Raw genomic sequence first — 23997 nt, forward strand, 5'->3', positions numbered from 1 at the left:
ACTTCAAGGACAGTCCAAAGCTGGAAACCTGTGTAGGTGGCAAAAAGAAAACCAGAGACCATAGTGCTGACATCATCATCGTATCAGTTTTTCCCATTCATACCTGCCTCTGAGGACTTTCTTTTTGGCTATGTCGACAGTCTTTAAATGATGCTATACTGCCCTCTAGTGGCACTACAACAACAGCTAAATATGTACTTTTATTAAAGGGTCAGTTCACCTAAATTAATAAACATATTTTTTTCATAACACCACTACTAGTGTTCAAACATGCAGGTTGTTTTAAGTCATTAGCTCGGACTTCTGTTTCCACATCAACACAATGGATGTGAGTGGTATTTGGGTTGTGGTGCTCACAGCATTAAAAAAAAAAAGTACCTTCCCACCGACGATATAAATAAATACACTATTTACTGTATATATACTGTAATAGACTGTGTATGATCATTAGCCTCATCCACAATGTGCAGGACCAGACAGGACCTTTTACTTCCAGCAATCATCATGAAAATATTTGGCACGAATATTTGCCTGGAGCTCGTTCACCAAATCCACTCTTATTCCCTTTTAGCCACACTAGCAGCTGTGGTGTTTTTTATGATCCTGCTGCAACTGTTTGTTATGTGGACACTAATCATGGAAAATATATTCCTTTAACCAAATGGTATTGTTGTTTGCTCAGAGTCAACCCAAGTAAACATCTTCCCCAACTTCTTGAAAGGTTCTGGCTGAGGTCAGCAAATACTGATTTAGTTCAGAAACAAAACACAACTTTTCTCACTTGCATGTTTATTTCAGCTCCAGTGTTACATTACTGTAGCAGCATCACAATTATTTCATATTTGCATCGTGTGACTACCAAGCACTCCTCGTCTGAAGATGGCACTCAGTGAAAATCATCCAAACTCCAATCTCAATCATTTGTGCGTACATAGCATCAAAAATATTTACATCAGCATATAGAATATCAGTTATCACTGCTATCTCCTTTAAAATGTAAGCATGTATTAGAAAATGAGCAGTATCATAACACTACTACATGATAAAAATGTACTTGGACATAACATGGTTTGGAAATTATGAATCAACACCTCAAAGAGAGGGTTGCAAGTACAATGCAGAGAAAAATCAAGTTTTACTGGCTTCATTTTACTTTTCTTACAATATGATTAGCTAACTTGTGTGAATCCATGCTGATTAAGCTGAACTATTATATTCAAGCAGACAACAACTTCCATCCATTCATGTGAAAGCTATATTGCATATGTGACTACAGCTTATATCATTTTTTATATAGTCTAAAAAGACAATAAAAATTAGATCAAAATGTAATCTTCAACATTTCCAAATATATTGAAAACTTGTAATGACATCAAACTTCCACCTTATCTGCCTTTGCTCAAGTATTTTAGTAGTCAATGAGAAGTTTTGCAGGATGTTTCACCTTTTAAACAACGCTGAGGCAGACAAGCTTTCAACACAGTCCAAACATAGACAGCAAACAAGCTAAATGAAAGATGCTTAAGTGCTCAAATCATTAGAAAATGTAACGCTACTCTGTATGGAACTTTTAAGGGGGAAAAAAGATGACAATTCACAGCAGGCAGGCACACACATAGTATCATAATTACAGGTTCAAAGTAAGATGCATAGAAGAATACAATACATGTCTTTGGTATATTAACAATTACCCTACTTTACAAGAATAACGAATCTGCTGCTTAAGGGTTTGTGAGACCAATGGAATCCGACGAACTCTCTGAACTTCACCAGAGGAAGAAAAACTCTGTAATTAAAAACAAATAAATGTGTCTGCCTACTGGATTACATCAATATCTGAAGGAATGTCTTGACTACCGAGTGGAAAACAGTCAAAAGAGCTGGAAAGAGCAGAGAGCACACAGGAAATGTGCAAGTACAACAGGATGAGTGGGGGAAAAAAAGAAATAGCTATTCCTGCTCACCAGCTGACTTTCTCAGGTTTTATACTCACAGTCTCATGGTAACAAAGACAGCTTCAAAACAATACTAACAAATATGATAGATCACAAATAGTCTGCACTGACTGCATCAGCAAATCTTATACTCTGAAAATATTTTATATACAATCTTCAACCTTTAGGTTCAAGGTCAATATGACACACATATTGTAACTAAAGCACGTCACTCAAAACCTGAACATCACACCGGCACAAATGTATGTAAAGGTTGAGACAAGGCCACCAACCCAAGTTTCTCAAAAAATGGTCACCCACAAAATACGTATTCATGTTTGTGTGAACAGATATAAAGAAGCTGCCTTCTTTCTGTGACAGGTAAGGGTTCTTAAATGAGTATTGTGCGTGATTCAACGGCGTTGTAGTGCTGCACTTCAACAAGGCAAATAACTGGACCGTAACGGCCTAAACACCTTAACACTAAAAGAGACAAGAGAGAAAACATGGTGTTTTGCACTTAAAGCAGAAAAATAGTAACGAAAAAACAAACAAAAAACACAATTGCTGCAAACTGGCATTTTGAGGAATTGACAGGGATAATAACTGAAAATTTAACATATCACCATCCTCTTTTATATGCATAGCTTTAACAAATTTGACCGATTATAAAATAAGGACCAACTGTGACATTTAATCCCATTACAGAAGCATAAGCAACTTGGACCAAACAAAACTGAAATATGAAAATAAGGGCTTGCTTTCTTAAAAGTCACAGAGCAAAGGAGACAAAGGTGAAGCAGCCATTAATATTTATGAGGCACTTGGAAGGTGCAACTGTTCATGGAGTGAAAATAAGGAATGTGTCGTAATAGTTCTTTATAAATACACAGTGAAATAAAACAAGCAAACAGCATTGTGTTTCTTCCGCATCCGTAAAATACAAGCCTCAGAAAGCTAACCAAAATAAATAAAAAGTTCCAATATTACTATAAACATCGTTCAAGACAATTTAATCATAAGGTCACCACATGTAGAAAAGAAAGTTGTGGTTGATGTGTTTGTTGGGTGCAGGAGGAAAAAAGACAACTAGTCAGCTCTTCTACGTGTATCTGTCCTTTATGAATAGTTATTTCTGTTGCATATCCTGGTTGTGTAACATCGTCCTAACTTAAAAACCAGAGATTTCCTTAAGTGAACAATAATGAGCGCCGTTCTCTTCTGCACCTCCACCATGGTGACTTCCCTTTGAGATAATGACAGATGTTATTTCCTCAAACAGCACACAGTGAGCCTTCTTTCATCAGGTAAGGTTTGCGCCGGCACTTTCCATTACAGGGAGCTGTGTCTTGCCTCTTGTTCCATCTGCTGCTTGGTCAGGAAGTACTTGAAGAACTCATACACTGACCAGGCAATGGCAGTGGAGGGCATCTGGTATATAACCCGAGCTTGGATCCCTTTGAAGAAGGCTCCGAAGCCGCCGAGCCGGTACACTGTCCTGAAGGCATTAGCCATTCCTGATAAATGGCCGCTGATGTTCACGGAGTTGAGTGCAACGTTTTCCTGTGTGTTAAGCAGCGTTTTACAAACATCAAGTGGAGTGGTCACGGCTGCAGAAACAGCCCCTGCTGCTGCTCCTGACAATATGTGGCTGCCAGGGTGGTAATGTCTGTGGGGGTTTAGCTGTTCCTGCATCAGCTCGTATGTGATGAAGTGAACAGCCTGGAAGGGGATGTTCATGGTCAGCTGTGTGCTGTAGCTGCGGTAGAAAGCCCCGAAGCCCTCAGTATGCGTCACTGTCCGAACACAGTCCAAAAATCCTCGATATGGCGAATTATACATTTGCATCCTCTGCTTCACCACTGAGCCATGTGTGAAAACAGAAAGAGTGTTAGTATGTTTTATTACATATATTTTATATATTGCATGTTAAGAAAATGTCTTAATATGGCAAGACAACACTTTTAAAGACCATTAAATGATTAGTTGTCCTCAACAATGTACTTTAAAAAAAAAAAGTACTTTAAAGAAAATGGTGTAATAATTATTCATTATTACACCACTGGCCAGTACAGTCCAAGAGCATAATTAATATACTGCTATGTGTTCTCTTTCCATTAAAGAAAAAGAGGTGCTTGGTGCAATATAGGCCATAAATAAAAAATAAAATATTTTCTTACCTTCAGCTGGGTTCATGACTGCATCATGAAGAACAGTGGCCACACTACCTGCCATACCTGTAAATACAAATACAAACATAAGACTGAGGTTGGGTAAATTAACATTTGTTTTATACACCAGTCATTACATGGTGTTTAGATGCAAGAAAACTCTAATTTGTACCGACAAATCCCAGATAGTATGTTTGGATTATTCATGTTTGGGATATGGCTTTATTCTAGCCATTGTAAACAGGATATGGCATTAGCATGGCTTATTCTAACTACACTCCTCCAGGCTGCACTTCCTCGTCTACTGTGAAAGCGGTTAGTACAACAATCACATGATTTGTGGTTGAGACGGGAAAACTCGTACCATTGGCTAGATGGCTGTTGCCTCCATTCTGAATGACGTCACTTAGGGAGCGTTTGACCCGTTCATAGCAGGCAAAGTAGAGCGCATGAGCGGGAGCAGCCCCGATCACAGTGATGTTGAGGCCCCTCAGTGGTCTGAAGAACCCTTCAGTCTTGATAATCCTTTTCAAAGCCTCATACACGCCTTTGTACTGAGCATTCGGGTCCGGTTGCAGACTCTGCATCCTTGTCTGGAAAAATAAAAAGGCATATATGAAGACCATTTCTTACAATTTACTCCACTTGGGGTAGATTTGATAAAAGGTCACTGCTCGGCATGAATGCGTGACTGTGAGTGGCTTAAAGTGGACACCTGGTGTGGGCCAAAACATGATTTCTTGATGTATTGTTCTCTGTAATGCTGACACATTGTTCTGACAGTAAGTGCTCTTGGCAGCAGCAAGGTCCAGTCTGAGTGATGTGTGTCTCTCCCAAGGCTGGTGGGGGAGGCAGCGCTTTGTTTTACTCTACCATGCCAAGTTATCCGGACAGCACAAAGCATGTTTTTATTTGCGAGGAGATCTGGAGCTGGCCCAGGAGATAGGCCAAGTCTATCTTCCTCAGCATGTTCCCATGTGTTTCCTTCCTTCATGTTAACAATTAAGTATCAATTACATTTCCGTTTGATACATATTTGGGAACTTGGGGCACACAAAACCTGCTGGCACAGCTAAGTTTCTGTGTCTGATTGATGTTTCACAAACCACATTGTTTTGTTGAAGACAAGCAAAAGTGTGATTTTATATTGATATTGATTAAACTTTTCAACAATCAGTTTGATCTATAGGTAGTCTGAAGAGTGAATTATGCCGAGGACAAAGAAACCCACATATCCAACTGTAGACTGTGCTCTTTTTCCAACTTTCCAAATGCCTGATGATAAAAGATCTCATATACTTAAGACATGACAACGACATTTCTCCAGTAACCTAAGGCCAGAACATACAAACAAAATAAAATAAATTAATGGAAATGAACAAATGGTCAAGTTATAACAAAGGTTAGGTAACTAAAAGTTGGCTATCATTATCAGGTAATTCTCAAATATTGATATCTGTATAAGCCCTTAAAAAATCAATTTGGGCTACATTTAAAAAGTGGTAATATATTTGATGTGAAAGATTTATATTAGCTGCCGACTGAACATAAGACTAAAAGAAAGAGTTGAAAAACAAAGTACAGCAGTTTCAGGACTGACTAAAGCACAAGCATGCAAATCAGATGATCATCAGGTTGTCCACTGGCTTATCTTCAAAACAGTACTCATATTGTAATAGGCTGAGAAACACTGATTGATAATAAAACCATTTAAGAAGACTGTAATAAGAAATATTCCCATCTCCTACAATACACTGTATCCTATCTTTTGTGGTGTTTCAGCGTAGGCGGTTCTGTCCCTTTGGCGGTTCACTAATCAGTACCACAGAAGAGCAAATGCAGACACACACCCTTTACTGCATGAGGCTGATTTCAAATGTGCACAACACCGATAAGATCCCCCTCCTACTATTAGCATAGCTCCTGCTGTCTCGTTCTACATCTTCAGTGGACCGTTACCACAATTCAATTAACTTTGAAATTCTAAAAAAAAAAAAACACACCAAGCCTCGTTAAGACAAACATATTCTGCTTATCTGATCTGAAGCTGACGAGACACACCAATTAATTCCTTCATCAAACAAAGACTTGTGGTTAAATGGTTCACTAACTGTACAATTTAACAAACAATTATTTTTCTTACTGCAAGTAATTGCAGTGGAGTCTGTCTGTGATATTTTAGCTGCACTAAAAACTCCATTTGTAAAAAGTAAATGTAATTTTAAAAAAGGAGGAACTTCTTTTCAACTCCTTTTTCACTTTAAATACCCTAAAATTTCAAAACCGATTCTGGGGAACCAGACACTCTGATCAGACTGAAGGAGCACCTCATCTACAGCTCTGTGGTGCTTGTGAAAACTTTGAAAAAAACCTCATGAGGAAACAGTAACAGTGGCTTGTGTAATAAAGGCCCATTGGTTTAATTTGGCAAGATGTCCACAGCATCACACTGTAGTAAAGAGGATATACGGACATTTTAGTTTCAGTATGTTACTCAAAGATGTCTGTGCCACATCATGATTATTGTTAGGATTGTGCAGCAAGCCAATTTAGTGAAACAACACTACATTGTTGGAAAACAAAAGCTGAGCAGAAGAGAGAGGATTGCAGGGGCAAAGTTCACCAATTGAAGTTACAGTTAGCAATTTGCTTTGCAGACACATGCCAATATTTAACACGCTTAACACAAGCCGAAATAAAATTTTAGCTAGAGAACTGTGATTTCAAATGTAACTTTAATATGTTACTCATTAGAGTGAACTCATGTGATGACAGATGATTGAAATGTATCATCATCTGTGCACCCCTGGGACTGCCGCTACATTATCTGAGCAACACAAATCCAGCTGAAAATGTGCTTTGTTGCAGTTCCAGGGCAATTCTATTCAAAAAGTCTGATATTTCTTATTACTGTGAATGTGACTGAAATTGGACAATAATGGTTTTACATTATATACACTTTAGTTTCTTCCCTTTACTAACCACCACATAACAGTTGTAGTGCTATAATGGATTGTCTAATGATCAGGTGGCATAAAACCCATTTGTTAAGTTAGTCGTTTAAGTCTTGTAAGTTATGAAGTGAAAATTATTTATATATTTTTGGTCAGCCTAAAAAACTATTTAAAGATGTCACCTGGGGGCATTTTTTTTCAGTGATTAATCAATATGATAATTGGTAGATTTAAGGACAGAGTTGCATATCTAAACATATGTCCTGTCATATAAAGACGTTTTCTATAATATAAATATATTGCACTTGTGGTTTCTCTCCAGCAAACAGACAACCAAACTAAGATCCCAGTTCATCATATTGTTGCATTATTAATAAATCTTATGTGTGGACACAGACACACTTTGCAACTACACAGTAACGTTTGACAACACTATAAAGAATCAGTAACTTTATTATTTGCCTTTTCTTTTCTTTTTCTTTTTTACATAAATCAAGTGTTGATAAGTAGACATTTCAAGCAATGTGACAGGTACTTGACCTTCACTTAACTACCCCACTTCAATAATGGGCAATAAGGTAAGTTTTACTCATATTCTGTCACTTTATACAAAAAAACTCAGGGAAAACATATTTAGGCACACAGCGAAATGAGCTCATGGCTATCATGCTCATAACTTTGCACTACCCTTACTAATGACTTTGGTCAATTAAGGTTACACTGGTCCGTTCAGCGAGCTACAGTATTAGCAAAGTTTATAGTCAACTTACATCAAGACGGAAACGATAAGAAGTTACAGTACCCACTGCTTAGTTAAGCTAACCGTGTTTCTACTTCCAATGTAATGTACGCTAAGCCTGTTTAAGTAGTTTATCAGTGTACTTTAAGGAAGCAGACCGCCGTGCTGTTAAATGAGCTAACACCGAAGCTAACTAATGATAGGCAGCTTCAACATTTTACAGCTAACGTTTGTTAGCAGGCGGTAGCCAGGTCGTCTGTGGAGTTAGCACTTAAACTGTAAGCTAGTTAGTGAATGAGCCTTAGTGGCAAATACAAGTGAGACTGAGTACTGAGCTGCCATCTGTCTGGTTTACCTTGACAGAGTCCACCGGGTACATCACCGTGTGCTCCAGTATGCCAGCCACGGCTCCTGCTGTCATGTGGGTCATCACTGAGACATGAGGTGGCAAGCTCTCGTAGTCTCCGCCGTCCCCGCTGACAGGCTCACTGTCTGTGCTCTGGATCTCCGACATCTCCAGGGTTGCCACCGCACGGTCCGAGCTCAAACTCCATGCGGGGTGAGCTCTCCCAGGCCGGTGTACTTGCGCAAGATAACACTGAGGAGAGGCGTCGGCGGCATGGATAACCTCAACATCACCACTACACTTTACTGGGAGTCCCAGCACCCGTGTGACGTACGTGCCTCATTACAAAAATATGAGCCAATCACATCCCAGATACTCCAAGAAAGGGGAGGTTCTTGGTTTGAGGCAGCCAATGAGAAGTTTCCGTGGTGGATTCCTTCTGACACTTCGGAGTCCTGCTGCTTGTTATAGTTTTGTGCATCTCTGTATCTTTTGAGACTTTTTTGAATGGGTTTGACAAAAGTGTAATCTCACAGTCCTGCCTAAACAGATAAATGGGCTTGGTCTCTTTATCTGGCACCATCTGTTCTTTGATACTGTAGAAAATACAGGGAGTGATCATGCAGCTTTTCACTGTCATAAAAGGTCATATCCCCAACTTTGTAGTTCCTGCACGTTCAATATGATTTTACACAGTGGTTCAGATCATTTATTTATTTGATATAAGATTAAAGAATGTGTGTATTTATATAATTACTTTACTTTGTGTTTCTGAAACAGCAATCTTATATTTTTAGTAGATGAGTAGTTTTAAGTATAAGTATAAGTGCATAAAACATTAGTGCTCTTAATGCAGAAGAGTCCCCTTCCACAGAGTCATAATAATATATTGTATTACAGTACAGTTCAATGAACATGTGAGCTTTTATCAAATGTTGTAGCTGGTGCAGGCGGAGTCAATTTTAACACTACACAAGATAATTTATTAACTGGTCATATGTTTTGTGGGTGAAATCTATTCAAAATTTGCAAAGTAATTATTGACAATAGATAATTTCAAGTAATTATGAAAATAACTACTCAAACTCAGACTAAAATCACTAAATAGTTCTACTTAGTGGCTGCGTAAATGTGTTGTTTTGTTTTAAAGAGTTGTTTTCCACCAGTTTTTTTTATAGTGTATCTCCTGAAACATACACACACATAGGACAGAATGATTACATCTAAATTATAGTTTTATTACTCATTTCTTTGTCTAGACACACTTTTTATAGACAAAGTGTTAATTTGCATGTTTGTTGTAGCTTCTTCTGTTGTAGTAGTCATAAAATATTCCAGTGACAGGTGCTTAGACTTTGGTTTTTGGTGGCACCTGTTTTGGAGTGAAGAGCTATAATTAATTAGCAGGACAGTTAATCTGAAATACTTATTTTACCAAGGCACTGAAGAAGCACAGATCAAAAGAGCTTGGTGAAACCACATTGTGGTATATTATAAGGTTTTAATGTTTACATTTTTTAATTTAAAATCTTACTTTTGTTTTTTCATTGTATCAGACCCTTAAACAACATAAAGAAAAAAGTTTTACGCTTTAAGTTTATCTCTTAACAAAGAGGTGCATCACATCCATGCTTCAGTTTAAGCCCCTGTATGTGCAATACAATAGATACCACCCTCATACAGGTTCAAATTAATTACTTACTTAATTAAATTAGTCCTAAGAGCCTCCAACAGACTAATCATCTTAATTAGGCTGAATGAATGACTCCACATTTTTTTCATTACATCTCTTATTCTTAATAATTCATAAAATGGTTTTGGCAGTATCAACTTGTCTCTTGTTGCAGGCCAGATGTTTAAAATTTCACCTTGAGATCCATTTGGGAGTCATTTTGTGTTCAGGGTATCATCTGACTAGATATTTACCAAGATCCTGCACATACACCATAAATTCCCCTTGAGTTGGGTTGTAACATAGAATAACATAATCAGTGTAACAAAGACAGCATTAATTGTCTTCACAGGCAAATGACTGGGAATTGATCTATCAACTATCCTGTGTCACTCACCATTGACTGAAACATAAGCCGAGCACACTGCAGTATCGCCGTAGGTGTGTCAGCGAAGCAGCCTGATATGTCAGTGACTCAGCATATAAGAGCTTGAAGAGCCAGTTGTTTGAGCGGTGTAGTTACAGCTTGTATTCACATGTTCAGTGAGGAAACTATGTATACTGTAACACTGTATATGTCTATGAACACCACTTAACCAAACAAAGTAAAAGGTATAATCATTAAAAGGCTGTCCTTTACTGTTATGTACAAGGCTCATGTTCTACCATTTGGCTGTGAAATATCATTTATTTAGTGAAAGTTGTGCCCCAACAAGCAATTATTTCAGTTGTAACCACCAATTTTTTTCTATTAAAAGGAGAGGTGAACATGTTTATAATGCATATATCTTTGGATCCAGGGTAAATTAAACACAATATTGTTGTAGAATGGACAATCAATTCAATGAATGAAGCCTACTAATACCACCTAGTGGAGAGACCACACAGGATGGTCTGTTGTGTCCCACATGTAGAACACATCAAGTATTAACACTGCCCTCACACAGAGCACATGGGGTGGCTGTTTCTACTTGATATGCCTTCACTGGAGGATATAGTCATCAATAATCAGTTGATCACTATTTATTGCATATTTTTCATATCTGCACCAGTCTTCAAGTGAAATCAGCAAGTGAAAACCAGGACAGGTGTTGGTCTAACAAAACATCTGTCACAATGCTTCTGCACAGCTGTAACACACAAACAGCCTACAGTACCTGTGCTGGGCTGACTGCAGATTACGGCTTTTGATAGATACTGGCATGCAGCACTAATCTCAATTACCAAAGATTAAAATGTGATTGGGATAAGCACTGGCTTTTCCGCAGTGACGCAAGAAGTGGTTGGTGTTAACATTATGCTTCAGAAGGGCTGCCAACACCATATGTACTCAAATTAAATACAGACACCATTTGTTGAGTTTAATCTCCTCCTCAGGAAAGTAAACCATAAAACCTTTATTTACTGTATTGCAATGTGACATTTATTTCTTATTTCGCATTCATCTGTGAAAACATTTCACTACACTTTTCTTTATATAAATAATGGGGCGTGTGCTCTCATTTACAATCCCCTCACAGCAGTGATGACAGCTTCTGAAAATGAAGCCCAACGTAAAGATATTCAATGGTTTCCAACTTAATTGTCAGAGAATCCAACACAAGAATTTCAGTAGGGTTTTTAAAGAGATTGATACAAATGTCTTTCATAGGATTTCCTAACAGTGACAAGACATATATTGCACTATTATAGCTATTAAAGTTTACTTGTCTCGCAATATGAATATTTGGGAAGGACACACACACACACACAAAAAAAACAGACCATTCCAGCTGGGCATTACTGTGCATCGTCATTCTCAACTGCATTATGGTTATCCTTTCTCTAATTATTAATCGTATTGCATTTGAGGTTTCTGTAGAAACAGTGAGTGCTAACCCTAACCCCAAACCCATTTAACAACTCTTTAAAAAAAAATGTGATCATGCACTTAAAAAGGCAGACAGAAAGGCATGTCCACATGTAAATACAAAACAAATACAATTACCTATGTGATTCATTTATCCAACTTTGTGAAATTCAAAGTATAGACAACCTACATAGTGTATTTATATGGGCATGGAAGATTACCTATTGAGAGAAATAGCATATTAGTAGAAATAAAACTGAAGACACCTGGAGACAGCTGCCATTTGAATTTGACAAAGGAGTATGTGGCAGGCAAGAATATGATTTTGAGAATGACATTTTCATTATTAAACAAAATAACTTAAATACAATATTGTCATGGCTCAGTTAAGCCAGAAGATTCACATAAAATCTTCCTTAATTGTCCAAGTTCCAGTACCATCTCTTAACTTTATCAAAATCCCCTGTTTTCAGGGCAGCAGGCCTTCAAAAGGCTCACTGAGCAAGCAGAAGGCCTAAGAGAGAAGAGCTGCCCCGACGTTACGTTCTACAAAGCTTAAAGGTTGATGGGGAGGGTGGGTGAGCCAAGGCCGTCTTCCAACCATGGTACAGAAGAGGGGGTGCAGCGCTGCGCTGTCCGTCGATGGATCCGGCGAAGTCGCAGCAAGTACAGCATAATAGACAACACCACAATGAAGAAACACGCCAGGAATAAGTAATGATTGTTGACAAAGGAGAAGCTGTGCCGCCAGTGAGAGTGTACTCCTTTCAGACTTTCCTGTTGGATGTCCCTGGAAGAAAAGAAGATTCAGTTATTTTTATTTGTCTAGTGTTTTCATCTGAACAAGTCCTTCAATTCAAACCCGTAAAACCAGACCTATGACTGTAACTACGGTTCTATCAATTCTAGATGACCGCCAGATGGTACGTAGTACCTGGATATCTATCACTTGCATGCACATGAAGTCGTGACCAAGGACAAGGCATGGCCATGGGTGTCATCATCATTTTTGCTGGCCAATATCACTTTTGGCTGGATTAATAACACCAGGTCCCTAGTGAAAGAAAATCAAACTTACCTCAAAGGCAGAAACCGTGTTCTGTAAAGAATAGCTCCGAGAGTCCACTGGACCTCCTTGTCATAGACCAAAAGAGCAGTCTTCAGGTTTTTGTAATTGGTTGGGAAAGAGAAGCCTGAGTGCAATACTTCATACATCCATGCTGATTTAAAACACTGGTACCTGTGGACACACATAAAACCATTGATAAACAACCCTATCTTTTTTACAGTATGCTCAAGTGGCTAGCTGAGATTTGCAAGGGGTTTGATCAGCCAAGTGTGACTTACTTGAGTCTGTGAAGATCAGCATGTGAGGCATACAAGCCAGAGTCAAAGCGTTCCCTCAGAGTCTTCCACTGGGTGGCACAGTAGCTCTGGAAACAACATCAGGAAAGTTTCCAATAGTAAGACATCAACAAATCCCAAATATCTTTAGCAGAGGTGTTGCATTTCTCTAACTGAAGCTAAAGGAGATCAAAAGTGCTAGATTCTTTACTGTAAGATTTACCTTGGCGGCCTGTGAATATTTAGAAACATTATAATCGCCGCCCATGCGCAGCACGTCCTCCGTGCAGTAGTAGAACTCAGAGAAGCCATAAAACTGGCTGTTGTTGTAGTGAATGGCTGGCTGGTAAATCCCATTCAAAGATGTATGAGTCTCATTGGTGCGGTTGAGGAAGGGCTGCAGAATCTGCCGACACTGGTCAAAGTCCCCTGTGCCTCGCAGATATAGCCTTTGTGTAGAGCGACCAATATCATCCTGCATGTCTGTGGGTAGACAAGGGTCCAGGAGGGGAGACTCTGCTGTCTCACCGATATGCTGACCTAAAAGCCTGGTGTTATTAGAAAATACAGTGTAAATACACCGAATTATGAGTACTGACTAGTTGGAAACCAAAAAAACCAAACTGAAATCAAGCCATTAGATCTGTCTGTGGCTCTCACTTATTTCGAGTGGCAGTATTTCTGATGATGCTCTCCTCGTATCTTTGGCGTGCTGCATTTCCTCCAAAACCCAGGAAGGTGGACACATAAACACGATAAACATGCTCTGTGCGATGTGCGTCACACCCCAAGTTGAACTCTGCCAATAGATTCTTTGCAACTTCCTCCTAAAAGACAAAATAAAATTATCCAGGGGAAAAATTCTAAATATGCATTAAAAATGTAAAGATGAAAGCAGTGCTGACATGCATCACATATATTAATCATGATAGCAAGTGACCTATGTTTAAGGACACATAGGCTTAGAGTTCAATAATGGTATGTCTAGTCTACTATATATTTACAAAAGCAGAAGCTGGACCTATCTAACAAGATGAAAATTCAATTTGATATCACATGGCGTAAAGGAAAAACAATGAGAGCAAAAAGGGAAAGCAGTTTATGTCACACCTGCTACAGTACATCCATCACTACAACACAAACAGAAATTCATGACATGGACAATCTCCATTGTATTCAACTGTCTACATAAATGACTTAATGTTCTCAGTCCTAAATCCTGCTATGGACTCATGCAGCAGGCTTACAGTATGCCTTCAATAGTGATGAATGGAGAGCAGATCGTCTCCACGGGACAAAAATGGTGCATACAGGTTTAACCAGGGAATGACAGAAATTTGGAAGAGGGAGAAGAACAAAGGGTGAGTGGCAAAAATCAAAGGCAGCACAAAAACAGAATTGGTTGTGGATAATAACCTGCTGTGGAGAAGCAAAGCTTACAGTTTTGGGCACTTCGTATGCAATCTGTGTGGAGACCCCGCCCATGTCCAGGACGCCAGCAGTTCTTTTCCTCACCAGCATCTCCTGCTGATCGCTACCAGGGACATTAACCTCTATGACAGCTTCACCATCTTGAAAGATTGACAGAAAACATTATGCGATTATTATTTTACTAGAGATTTGTTTCCTGCACGCAGTCTCACTGGTAGACATATGGAGGCTGGTTAACATGCAGCACATCAGCATTTGAATAATAAAAATTAACTTTTTGAACAGTTGAAAGCTGTTAAAATATTACCTACAAGGTTCCTTACCATTGTGCACATGGTTAAAACTCCCTAGGACAAAGTTTATTCCAATCCATGCATAGACACCTGAAACCCAAGACAACAAATTATATATTTTTTTATCATCATTTTCAATGCTGCATTGGTTTTCAATTAAAATTATGTCGACAATGCAGAGGAGAATACTACAACTGCATTTTTTTTATTAATTTGTATCAAATATGTTATTACATTAACAAGATATTGTAAAAAGCCATGAAATACAATAAAGGTTTAGTTGAACCTAATGCCTGTGTCTTCCTATTATTTCTTTTAATTTACCTTCTTGTTTTCCAGAAATCACTTCCACATGGGAATCTGAGAACAGGAAGTTGAAGTGCACTGGGATGTCTGTTCGCAGATCCTCAAGAAGAGCTTCCTGTTGACTGAGAAAAATAAACACAGACACTTTACAAAATGAATGGCATTTTAAATATTTATCATTTTCTCTTTCCAGTGTTGGGCTTTTTTAACTTGTGGTCTGAATATTTCATACAGCTAAGGCTTCTGGATATAGCATTAGATGATGCTCATTAGGCCATACTATACCTCTCAGGAAGGACTCTCATTCCAGCTGTGCACAGGATGTACAAGGGAGTCTCTTGGTGCTTGTTTTTGGGGATATGTTGGGCTGCAAAGCTCAGCAGTGGATAGATATAATCACTGGCCTTTTCAGGTGTTTTAGCCAATTCAGAAATGCCTAAAAACAAAAGCACAATAAAAGAGATCTAACACAACTCTAAAGAACAAAAATATAGTGGGTATATGAAAGGTAGTCGATAACAATTTGTCCTAAAACATTGTTTCTTAAGTCTTATAACAAACTGCCAACTATTGAGTATTTAATAATCATAATCTAGCTATTCTTTAAATTATAATTTCTTGTGATTACGGGTAGCCAAGCACTACATATCTTACCCGGCTTAATCTTCATGACCACTGGCTTGCGATGTTGATCTCTCATTTGCTGAATGTCCAACAGTTCATGGGGATTACCATTGTGCCTGGGCCAGCAGTACACAAATACCCTAGAGCCACTACTGCCGCAGTCAACCACCAGGCCATAATTCAGGTTGGGGTTGCTTGTATCTGTTGCATCGATATCAGTCACCCTCGCCAAGTGCCTTTTGAAAAGCAAGGTACTGTTAAGGTTAATACTGCCTGAGTTCATGATAACACAAGCACTTAGGCAACAGCGGATAGTTCACCTGTGAAAGTGGTTTTCTTTACTGATCCAGCTGGCATGCCCCTTTCCAGTGACAAGCAGCAGGTAGAGCAGTCCGATGAGGCAGAGAACTAGGCCAGTGAAGAGCAGCTGTCTGATGGATGGTATGAGGAGCCGAGGAAGAACCTGGGATGACAGGCTGAAATGCCATGATGCCGGGAAAAGGCACGAAAAGCTGATCCTGTCAACAGATAGAAGAGAAGAGAGACTGAGCAATGTGTGCATCAGATATCTCAGATACTAGAGGGTTCATGAATCAAACTGCATCCCACACACATGACGACAAACCAACCTTCCCATGACGCAGATTGTCTTCAACTTGTTGGTTTATTTAATGTGAATCATCAAACAGTCGGCTGAAGGAGGGAGGTTTGGTATAGTCCACGGCTCCATCCCGTTGTCCTTACTTATCACCATGACCTGTTGGGGGAAAATATTGGACATTTTAACGTCACTCGGTTAACATCTGCCTCTGAGTTGTTGTTTGAGAAGGCCTAACGTTTTCAGACTGGTGGACATACTCGGTACACATACACAGTACACTGCATTCTTGTTTAAAGGGGGAATTTCAACATGTCTAAGTAGTCAATAGTAATTTAACTGATTACAAGGACGGTCAAGAAAGCACATAGTTAAAAACTGAAACCGGTAGAGTTAGCTAACGTTAGTCTCACTTGCGCCTGAGGACAGTGACTATCGTCTGTGTTTGGCAGTGGACGACAGTTTAAAAAACGAGGATTTTACATATTTTCACGACTCGTCAGCATTAACACAGTATAGTTATTCGTACGTTGCATTTAACTGATCTGATACTTACTAAGAAAAACGTAAAAGTCCCCTCCTGTGTGGTAAAATGGACATTTGTGAACTGCCAGATGCTAACCGCTGGCTAATGTTGAGCGAGTATGTGGCAGCAGGTCTCCGGTGAGTGACGTGGTTGTCCTGATGGTGTGTTTGATTTTCTTCTCCGCGTCGCCCGGAGAAGCAGTAACGAAATTGTTGCATCAAACACCGCCCAACATTCTTCTTCTTCTAATGAATTTCCAGGAGGCTATACACCGACAATGCAGAAAAGCGTATGGCTGCCCTTCATAAACAGGGGTTTATTATTTTTCCCATATTTTGGAATACACATCAGTCGTCTCCGCCCAACATCGCTCTTCTTCTTCACTATACGGCGGGTTGTAACCAGTGTCAGAGTGCATTACTGCCACACTGCATTGTCCACTGGCTCCTCTGACTCCAACATATCTATACTTGGTGATATTACATGTCTTTTCTGCAATGGTTCACCACCCATGTTTTTTTTTGTTTTTTTACATTACATTATACTAGTAATGTAGCTGTGTAATATATATTGTGTTGTGTACTGTATGTGTATTAATATGCAAAATGCCCTTTGTTGTCTTCTTCGTTTTTTCTTACACAATTAATGTATTTAATTATGTTCACGCCAATAAAGTAAAAATTGAATTTGGGTGCTTGTCTACTAAATTCAATAATATTCCATGTAGTGTGCCCAGCCTCAGCTATGATGTTGTCCTCAATAGTGCTTCTTCCTGCTAAAAATCTACTAAACCGAGGAATGTTAACTCTTACTGAAAATTACGAAAGTACAAGAAAGAGAGGAATAATCAAAATATATACTATTCAGTCCATATGAGTTGTGAAATAGAATATTTGATAAGAAAAATAAAATAAATCCAGACTTATTTTTCATTGTTTCTTGTAATAAGTTCTTTTTAAGTTGCCCTATAGTACAGTATAAAGTAAATGCAGCCAATATACAAGCAGCTTTCTGCATTGTAAATTCCCCCACTGTGGGACTAATAAAGGAATATCTTATCTTATTATCAATCAATCTCAATGGTGTAGTAGCTCAAAAATGACATGTCTGTTTATACACATGCCATATGTCTAGAACCTGGTTGTCAAAAGATGAATTTAAAACACATTACCATTCATTCAAGGCACTGTGTAAGCCCCAAATGTTTGACAGAAGTTTTAAGGACATAGTGCAATCTGTCAGCGCAATACCAGCCAGAAAGTTATAGTCGTAAAATATGAAACACTAATACAACTGACTCAAAACAGGATGCACTGTTTTTTTATTTGAATAATTTAAAAATTATCCACCTTTAACAGTGTTGCTCCTGTATCAGAATCTGTCAGTCTCTTCACTACACCCAGACAATTTGGACTTTTCTGAACTTCTTGCTGTCAACCCACTCCTGCTGATTGATTTGCCAGCAGTAACTCACATCTACATACTTAAGTCTCTTACTCCGTTGCATTATGCTTTTCACTGTTATCATCATCACATCTGTCCGTGGCAGGTAAAGATGTTGTACCCGCCCAAGTGGCATGGGAGGAAAGTGTGTAGAATCTGCAGAGTGATTCAGATTCAAGTCGACTCTGTGCAGTACATCCTGTAAAACGCAGTTCAGAGGGCACGGCAAGGACACCAATGAGAGCTTCTCCAGTAAAGGAGAGCCAGTCAGGAGACACCCGAGCGTCCTCCTCAAAGACATCCAGGACATGACAGGCTTCATTTGGCTGTGCTCATAGGAGAAACTGAAGAGTCACAGGGGAGACACAAAGAAGATGAACTGATGAATGAAAGAAGATACATTTAATAGGTAGTTATAAACTTAAGACTTACAATCTAAAGAAGTTTATTACACATTATTTTTAATAAGCCACAGAGACAAAACTAAAATGTGATTGAATGGGTTATTATTTAAAAAAATGCCACAATATCCTGTGTATAGCATCCTTTAATGCAAAGTGTCCAATTTAATACACACTGTATTAAGGCCTTACTTGAGTGTGAGAGAGCAGAGGTAAGGCAAGCGTGGAAGATCCCGATTATCCCGCGCATCCTCCTCCTCCTCTTCTTCCTGTGGCATGGTGGGAGGCTCAGCAGAGATGAGCAGGTCTCTGAGTTTGGGGCAAGCCTGGATGACCTCCAGTAGAGGGGTGTGAGGGTTGGTTTTCACCCCCTCCAGGGTGAGAGAGACCAGGGAGGAGCCTGCAACATGCAAGGCAGGAAGGAGATCCACCAGAGGGCCTGGGCAGTGTACTGAGAGGCTCTGCAGCTGTCCTGACCAGGTGTGGAGGCCTGCGGCTAACAGAGACCCCAGGTTTCTTCCTCTAGTGTCCTCATAATCATCACCGTTAACAGATATGGAGTAGATGTCTGGACATAAATGGCCCAGACTGTCAAGAGAGTCACAAGTTAAGCCCTTAATATCCCTCAGGAACAGAGTCAGATGTTCCTCACCCGATTGTGACAAAACTCTTTTTCTCCTTTTTTCCTCTGCTTGGTTCTGCGAACAGCTTGGCCTTTTGTCTCTACTTGCATCCTCCTCGCTCTCACTACCACACTTCTCCCACAGTATGCTCTCCTCCTCTTCATCCTCATCATCTACTGCTCCTTCCATCTTCTTCCTCCAACCATTCATGCCCTGCCTGCACCTCCTCTCCCTCCACACCTCATCCAGCCTGGGAACTCCTTCTCTATCAGTGAACCCATTCGTCTGTCCAAACTGTTGCTGCTGGATGACACTGCAGGCCTGCGAGAGGCCCTCCAAGGCCACTCTTTCCAGGCAGGGCAGGGAGAGTAGGAGGTAGGCTGCTGCCGCCACAGTGTCTCCGTCTTGCTCCCCAAACCCAATATGAAGAGCAAGAAGACTACAGAGGGGCAGAGGAGACAGAGGTGTGGAAAAGGAGGAAGAGGGGTAAGAGTAGGAAGGACAAATAGTAGATTTAGATGTAGAGACGGAGTGAAAAGGTGAAGGACTGCTAGAGATGGAGCAGAAAGGCCCCCTTCCAAGAGGAAGCAGTGCAGCAGGGGAAAGATATTGACAGCAGGATACATCTAGATGGCGCAGCAAAGGGCAGTGGTGGGCAATGGTCCTGATGACATATCTGTCACAGGACGTACCAGCCAGGGAAAGCGAACGCAGGGCGTGTAGATGGCGGAGGGTTTCAGACAGGACTTTTGAAGGTAGCTGTTGGGCTCCAGATAAGTCCAGACTGTACAGAGCCTGAGACAACAAGTGGGACACATTGAGGGTCTAAGGACAGAGAATGTTGTATTGCTTGTTGTATTGATTCTAAAGAAAAATGTATGATTTGTGATATTGGGTTATACAAAAAACTGACTTGACAGAATATCAAGACATTAAAGAAATACATGATGGACACAAGATACCAACAGAAACAAAACCATTTTTACTATCTACTTCACATCTGTATGGGGACTAGTTTCTGTCTGACCTGACAACGTGCAGCAATGTAGCCACAGACGGTGGAGGTGACAAGACCAGGACACCTTTCCAGAGACAGCCCTCGCAGCTGGGGCACAAGCAGGAGATGGAGGGCAGCTCTGGACAACTGCTTCCTGGTGCACAGCAGCCACGTCAGCTCTTCAACCAGGTTGCCCGCTACAGGGTGAGTTAAAGAGTAGAAAAAGAGTAAGTCTGTAAGCCACTTAATCTGTAGACACGATTAAGTTGTGAAAGTACCTAAAAAATTCCTTAGTTCCCCTTATAGGCACACTTTCATTTTCATTTATTAATTAGGCAATGCAGTATGTACCAGTGAATCAGTACATGGCACTTTATTGCTGGCCATGTTACCTGGCGCCCAACACCGAAGTGCCAAAGTGGAAGCAGGCAGGTGACTGTTTTCTAACTATCTGGTTGAGTATTAAACAAACCCTCACTCACGCAGTATGTTGAAAGGCCCCATGATGTGCCTGAAAGAATAATGATCCAAGTAGTTGTCAGCATAGTCTTTCACCCACACTTCCTTCATGTTGTCTGCCAGGCTCAGCAGACACAGCCGTGTCAAAGAGAGGACAGAGTCATCCTCATCTGTCTTCCCACAGCTCCCCATCCACTCCCTCTTCTTTGTCTTCCTCCGTCTGTGCCGAGCCTTCGCCCCACGCTCACCAGGGGCCCGAAACAGAGGCATCCCTGAGCAACAGTGGCTGGTTTCTGTGCTGAAGTGGGTGATGGATCCGCCTCTTTGCTGCTGTAGGACAAAGAGAACATAATTTACTAGTGTTGACCTGTGGTTGCCAATCTGGGGCTCTTGACACGATTAACAGGACAGGAACCACAAAAAGCATATTTCTGCTACACAAATATAATGCTTTGCAAGTTTTCTAATAAAACATACTGGATGATTTCAACTCTTCATGCCTTACAAAGATAAAAACAAGTTTTTGGTTGAGCTAGTCCCAACCTGTACTCATATGTCAAAACTAGATAGCGTTGTTACAAAGTACAGGAAAGAAGCGTGGGGAATCACTGGTGCAGATTATCATCAATCTTATGTGATAGCTGATATTAAGCTTTTGGCACATTTTATTTTTGGCATATATATTTAGTTGTTGTCATTGTTTTCATCATTAATGCCAAAAATATACTATTATAAACAAGGCACTGTTTTACTTGTGTTGGAAGAAAAACCAGATATGAACAATTAGACAATTGTAGTCGATTTTTACTTTATTACTTTTTGTTGCTGCTTTGGGTTGAATTTAAAAATAGATATTAGACTGTGATATACTAGGTGCGGTTACCCTAACTAACATGTACTATTCAGATATTTATTAGTAATGCAAATATCAAATCAACTCAAATGAACGGAGAAAGAGAAAGAATGAGAGAGATTGACTGTCAAGCGTACAGTGTAATACGGAAGAAGACTTTCTGTTACGTTGACTCTTACCTGCTAGATTTAATAGAGCTTCAAGTTTTCTGATGTCCAGAAAATGCAGAAAAGGAAACCTTTACTCTGCGTGACCCACCTCCTGTCAGCACTTCCTGACTATAGGAGGCTTGATATTGGACATTAAGCCCTGGGTTTAGTCTTTCAGGCACAACGCAGTGACAGGGTAGGTTATGTTGCCAATTTATCAAAAATACACAGCCTTGAATGTCAGCCACGGTCTGACGACTAATGCAACCACAAATAACAAGTTTAATGAATCCGTTTGACTGATAAAGGCTGACCCGGAGCTCTGTTCAGACCGATATGCAACTTCAAAACCTCCCAGTAAGCACATAAGCAGGCTAGGTTTTTCCCATAGTATTTTATATAGCCAAATTCCTTTGCAGCTTATAGCTTATGTTAAAAGATAACTATCAAACTGATTGTTTATTTGTTTGTCTGTCTGTCTTTTCTACCATTACCTTTAACTGAAAGTGTGCTTAACTCTAAGTAACCACATTTACTCACTTACCTCCACTGGTATCAAGCCATTTGGTTTTTGTTTATGACATTAAAATAAAAACAAAAACAAAAGATAACAGTCTAGGGGTCCGTTCCATAAAGCAAGTTGAGAAAAGCGGCGCTTATTGTCCAACACTTGACTTGAATGAGCTCCATAAAGGCCAATCCACGTTCACGCAATCAGAGTAATTCAACACTAATAATTCAATAATAATAATAATAATAATAATAATGATAATAATAATTAAGGCTCAAGTTTTTAGACTAATTGCATGTGCACGCGCCATTCATAAGCAGCCCATGACGTCTAACACAGATCAAACGGATTCACAATGGCAAAATCCAGATAAGAGCGACACAGCAGCAGCACACTGCTGGATACATGTTAAACCTATGATCACAAAAAAAAGAATAAAATCCAAGCGAAAGGCTGGCAGGAAATTGCTGATCGATTGAATGGGTCTGATCTGTCTCTGAAGGTGTGCTCGTGTTGCAGTGTCCTGTGTACAATGGCAGCTGTCATGTAAAACCTCCTCAATCAACGGACACGCCCTGCCTAACAGAGAAATAATCATCATAAATTAAATCATATCTTTTCTTTCAGGCTAAGCAGCAACTCAGACTAAGTCTGACAAATAGCCTGGTCCAGACCAGGTTATTTCAAGCATAGACATATATGCGAGTTATGGGCGCGGCCGGATCTGTGACGTACGTGACATGGGCGGGGCCGCCTTCCCGCAGGCCGTACTTGAAATCATAGACATACCAATTTCGCTGGTTAAAGAAGGTGAAGGTACATTTTTATTTTTTTAAATGCAACCCATTTGATGGAATATCATAATGAGTGAACAAGTGTCAGTGATAGCAAATAATGCAAATCATTACCAAAGGAAAAGTTGTATGTTTGTTATTGTATTATATAATATGTATTGTTTAGCAACAATGAACAGACTCTTCTGATCAAATTATGGAAGCAATAATTAGCAGGTCAGACAAAAAATTATAATATGGGTGCAGCCTCCATGCAGACCAAGCCATTTCCCTGCAAAAAATGTACAATTATTATCTTTTCATCCAGCAGTTAAGAGAGGGGAGACGTCCACCACTGCCGTTTTTTTTTATCCATCAAGATGTTTTGAAATGGATGATCCTGGTGGTTGTTCTGAATTGCCTCTCACAACTTCAGAGTACATCTCTCCACCACCTGCCTCCCCAGCAGACTGCAGCATATAACACACTTGCCACCACAGACTGATAAATCATCTAGATGTCTAGACGAAAATGACTAAAGAATGTTTTTTTATTTCAACAATTTAATGAACAACAAAAATAAAGAAAACATCTGAATGAACTTCTTGAACTTCTCTTGAACTCTTACTTCTCAGTATTTCAACTTCTGTCAAGTAAAGGAAAGGAAATCATAACGTCACTCAATTTGGATACAAAAGTAGAATGTTTATCAATGATAACTAAAGTTATTAATTTAGTCATGAACACATTTGTTGAGAATATAACTGATAGCTTGCAGCCACTCCGTCTTAGTAAGTAACTAAAATGAACATTTCTAAAAAATAATATCAAAGAATATGAGAGCTTTAAAAATTGTATTGAGATGAAAATACTCACCGACCAATCCACGAGTCACTCACTCAGGAATGCCTGCACGAATGAGTGAATTATTACTGCAAATTAGGGATGCCCATGGAAATGGACTGATAGGGTTTCAGCAGCATTTTCTCAATTACCTACAT

The 23997-nt window shown here is 39.6% G+C and overlaps 3 protein-coding genes across 4 annotated transcripts; all 3 read right to left on the minus strand.

Moving 5' to 3' along the window:
* Positions 1–780: 780 nt before the first annotated feature.
* Positions 781–8380, minus strand: slc25a37 (solute carrier family 25 member 37). Its single transcript, XM_062418273.1, has 4 exons — positions 8154–8380; positions 4470–4698; positions 4115–4171; positions 781–3796 (listed from the first exon to the last, which is right to left on the minus strand). The coding sequence occupies exons 1-4, from the start codon at positions 8310–8312 to the stop codon at positions 3267–3269; spliced, it is 975 nt and encodes a 324-aa protein (XP_062274257.1). The 5' UTR covers positions 8313–8380; the 3' UTR covers positions 781–3266.
* A 2787-nt stretch (positions 8381–11167) lies between these two features.
* entpd4 (ectonucleoside triphosphate diphosphohydrolase 4) lies at positions 11168–17123 on the minus strand. 2 transcript variants are annotated; one of them, XM_062418088.1, is made up of 13 exons: positions 16818–17123; positions 16293–16420; positions 15984–16181; positions 15694–15899; positions 15325–15475; positions 15058–15161; positions 14764–14823; positions 14450–14580; positions 13670–13836; positions 13233–13557; positions 13013–13098; positions 12744–12905; positions 11168–12455 (listed from the first exon to the last, which is right to left on the minus strand). In XM_062418088.1, the coding sequence occupies exons 2-13, from the start codon at positions 16298–16300 to the stop codon at positions 12221–12223; spliced, it is 1833 nt and encodes a 610-aa protein (XP_062274072.1). In that variant the 5' UTR covers positions 16301–16420; positions 16818–17123; the 3' UTR covers positions 11168–12220. The 2 variants fall into 2 exon arrangements, with proteins under 2 accessions (XP_062274072.1, XP_062274071.1); XM_062418087.1 differs by having other exon boundaries at positions 14426–14580.
* An 801-nt stretch (positions 17124–17924) lies between these two features.
* si:ch211-214j8.12 (uncharacterized protein LOC100000539 homolog) lies at positions 17925–21799 on the minus strand. The gene is made up of 5 exons (XM_062417970.1): positions 21743–21799; positions 20734–21040; positions 20282–20448; positions 18824–20049; positions 17925–18574 (listed from the first exon to the last, which is right to left on the minus strand). The coding sequence occupies exons 2-5, from the start codon at positions 20978–20980 to the stop codon at positions 18181–18183; spliced, it is 2034 nt and encodes a 677-aa protein (XP_062273954.1). The 5' UTR covers positions 20981–21040; positions 21743–21799; the 3' UTR covers positions 17925–18180.
* Between the last annotated feature and the right edge of the window lie 2198 nt (positions 21800–23997).

The sequence above is a fragment of the Scomber scombrus genome, chromosome 4 (genome assembly GCF_963691925.1).
Source record: "Scomber scombrus chromosome 4, fScoSco1.1, whole genome shotgun sequence".
NCBI lineage: Eukaryota > Metazoa > Chordata > Actinopteri > Scombriformes > Scombridae > Scomber > Scomber scombrus.

Coding starts and splice junctions, on each gene's coding strand:
- slc25a37 (XM_062418273.1), bottom strand. CDS start 8,312: ATGTCGGAGATCCAGAGCACAGACAGTGAGCCTGTCAGCGGGGACGGC. Junction 4,699..8,153: donor ACCCGGTGGACTCTGTCAAG/GTAAACCAGACA, acceptor TTATTTTTCCAG/ACAAGGATGCAGAGTCTGCA. Junction 3,797..4,114: donor AGTCATGAACCCAGCTGAAG/GTAAGAAAATAT, acceptor CACATGGCTCAG/TGGTGAAGCAGAGGATGCAA.
- entpd4 (XM_062418087.1), bottom strand. Junction 15,162..15,324: donor ATGAGAGTCCTTCCTGAGAG/GTATAGTATGGC, acceptor TATTTTTCTCAG/TCAACAGGAAGCTCTTCTTG. Junction 13,837..14,425: donor GCTTTGCTTCTCCACAGCAG/GTTATTATCCAC, acceptor TTTGTCTTTTAG/GAGGAAGTTGCAAAGAATCT.
- si:ch211-214j8.12 (XM_062417970.1), bottom strand. CDS start 20,980: ATGCCTCTGTTTCGGGCCCCTGGTGAGCGTGGGGCGAAGGCTCGGCAC. Junction 20,449..20,733: donor GGGGCCTTTCAACATACTGC/GTGAGTGAGGGT, acceptor CTCACCCTGTAG/CGGGCAACCTGGTTGAAGAG. Junction 20,050..20,281: donor ACATTGCTGCACGTTGTCAG/GTCAGACAGAAA, acceptor TTGTTGTCTCAG/GCTCTGTACAGTCTGGACTT.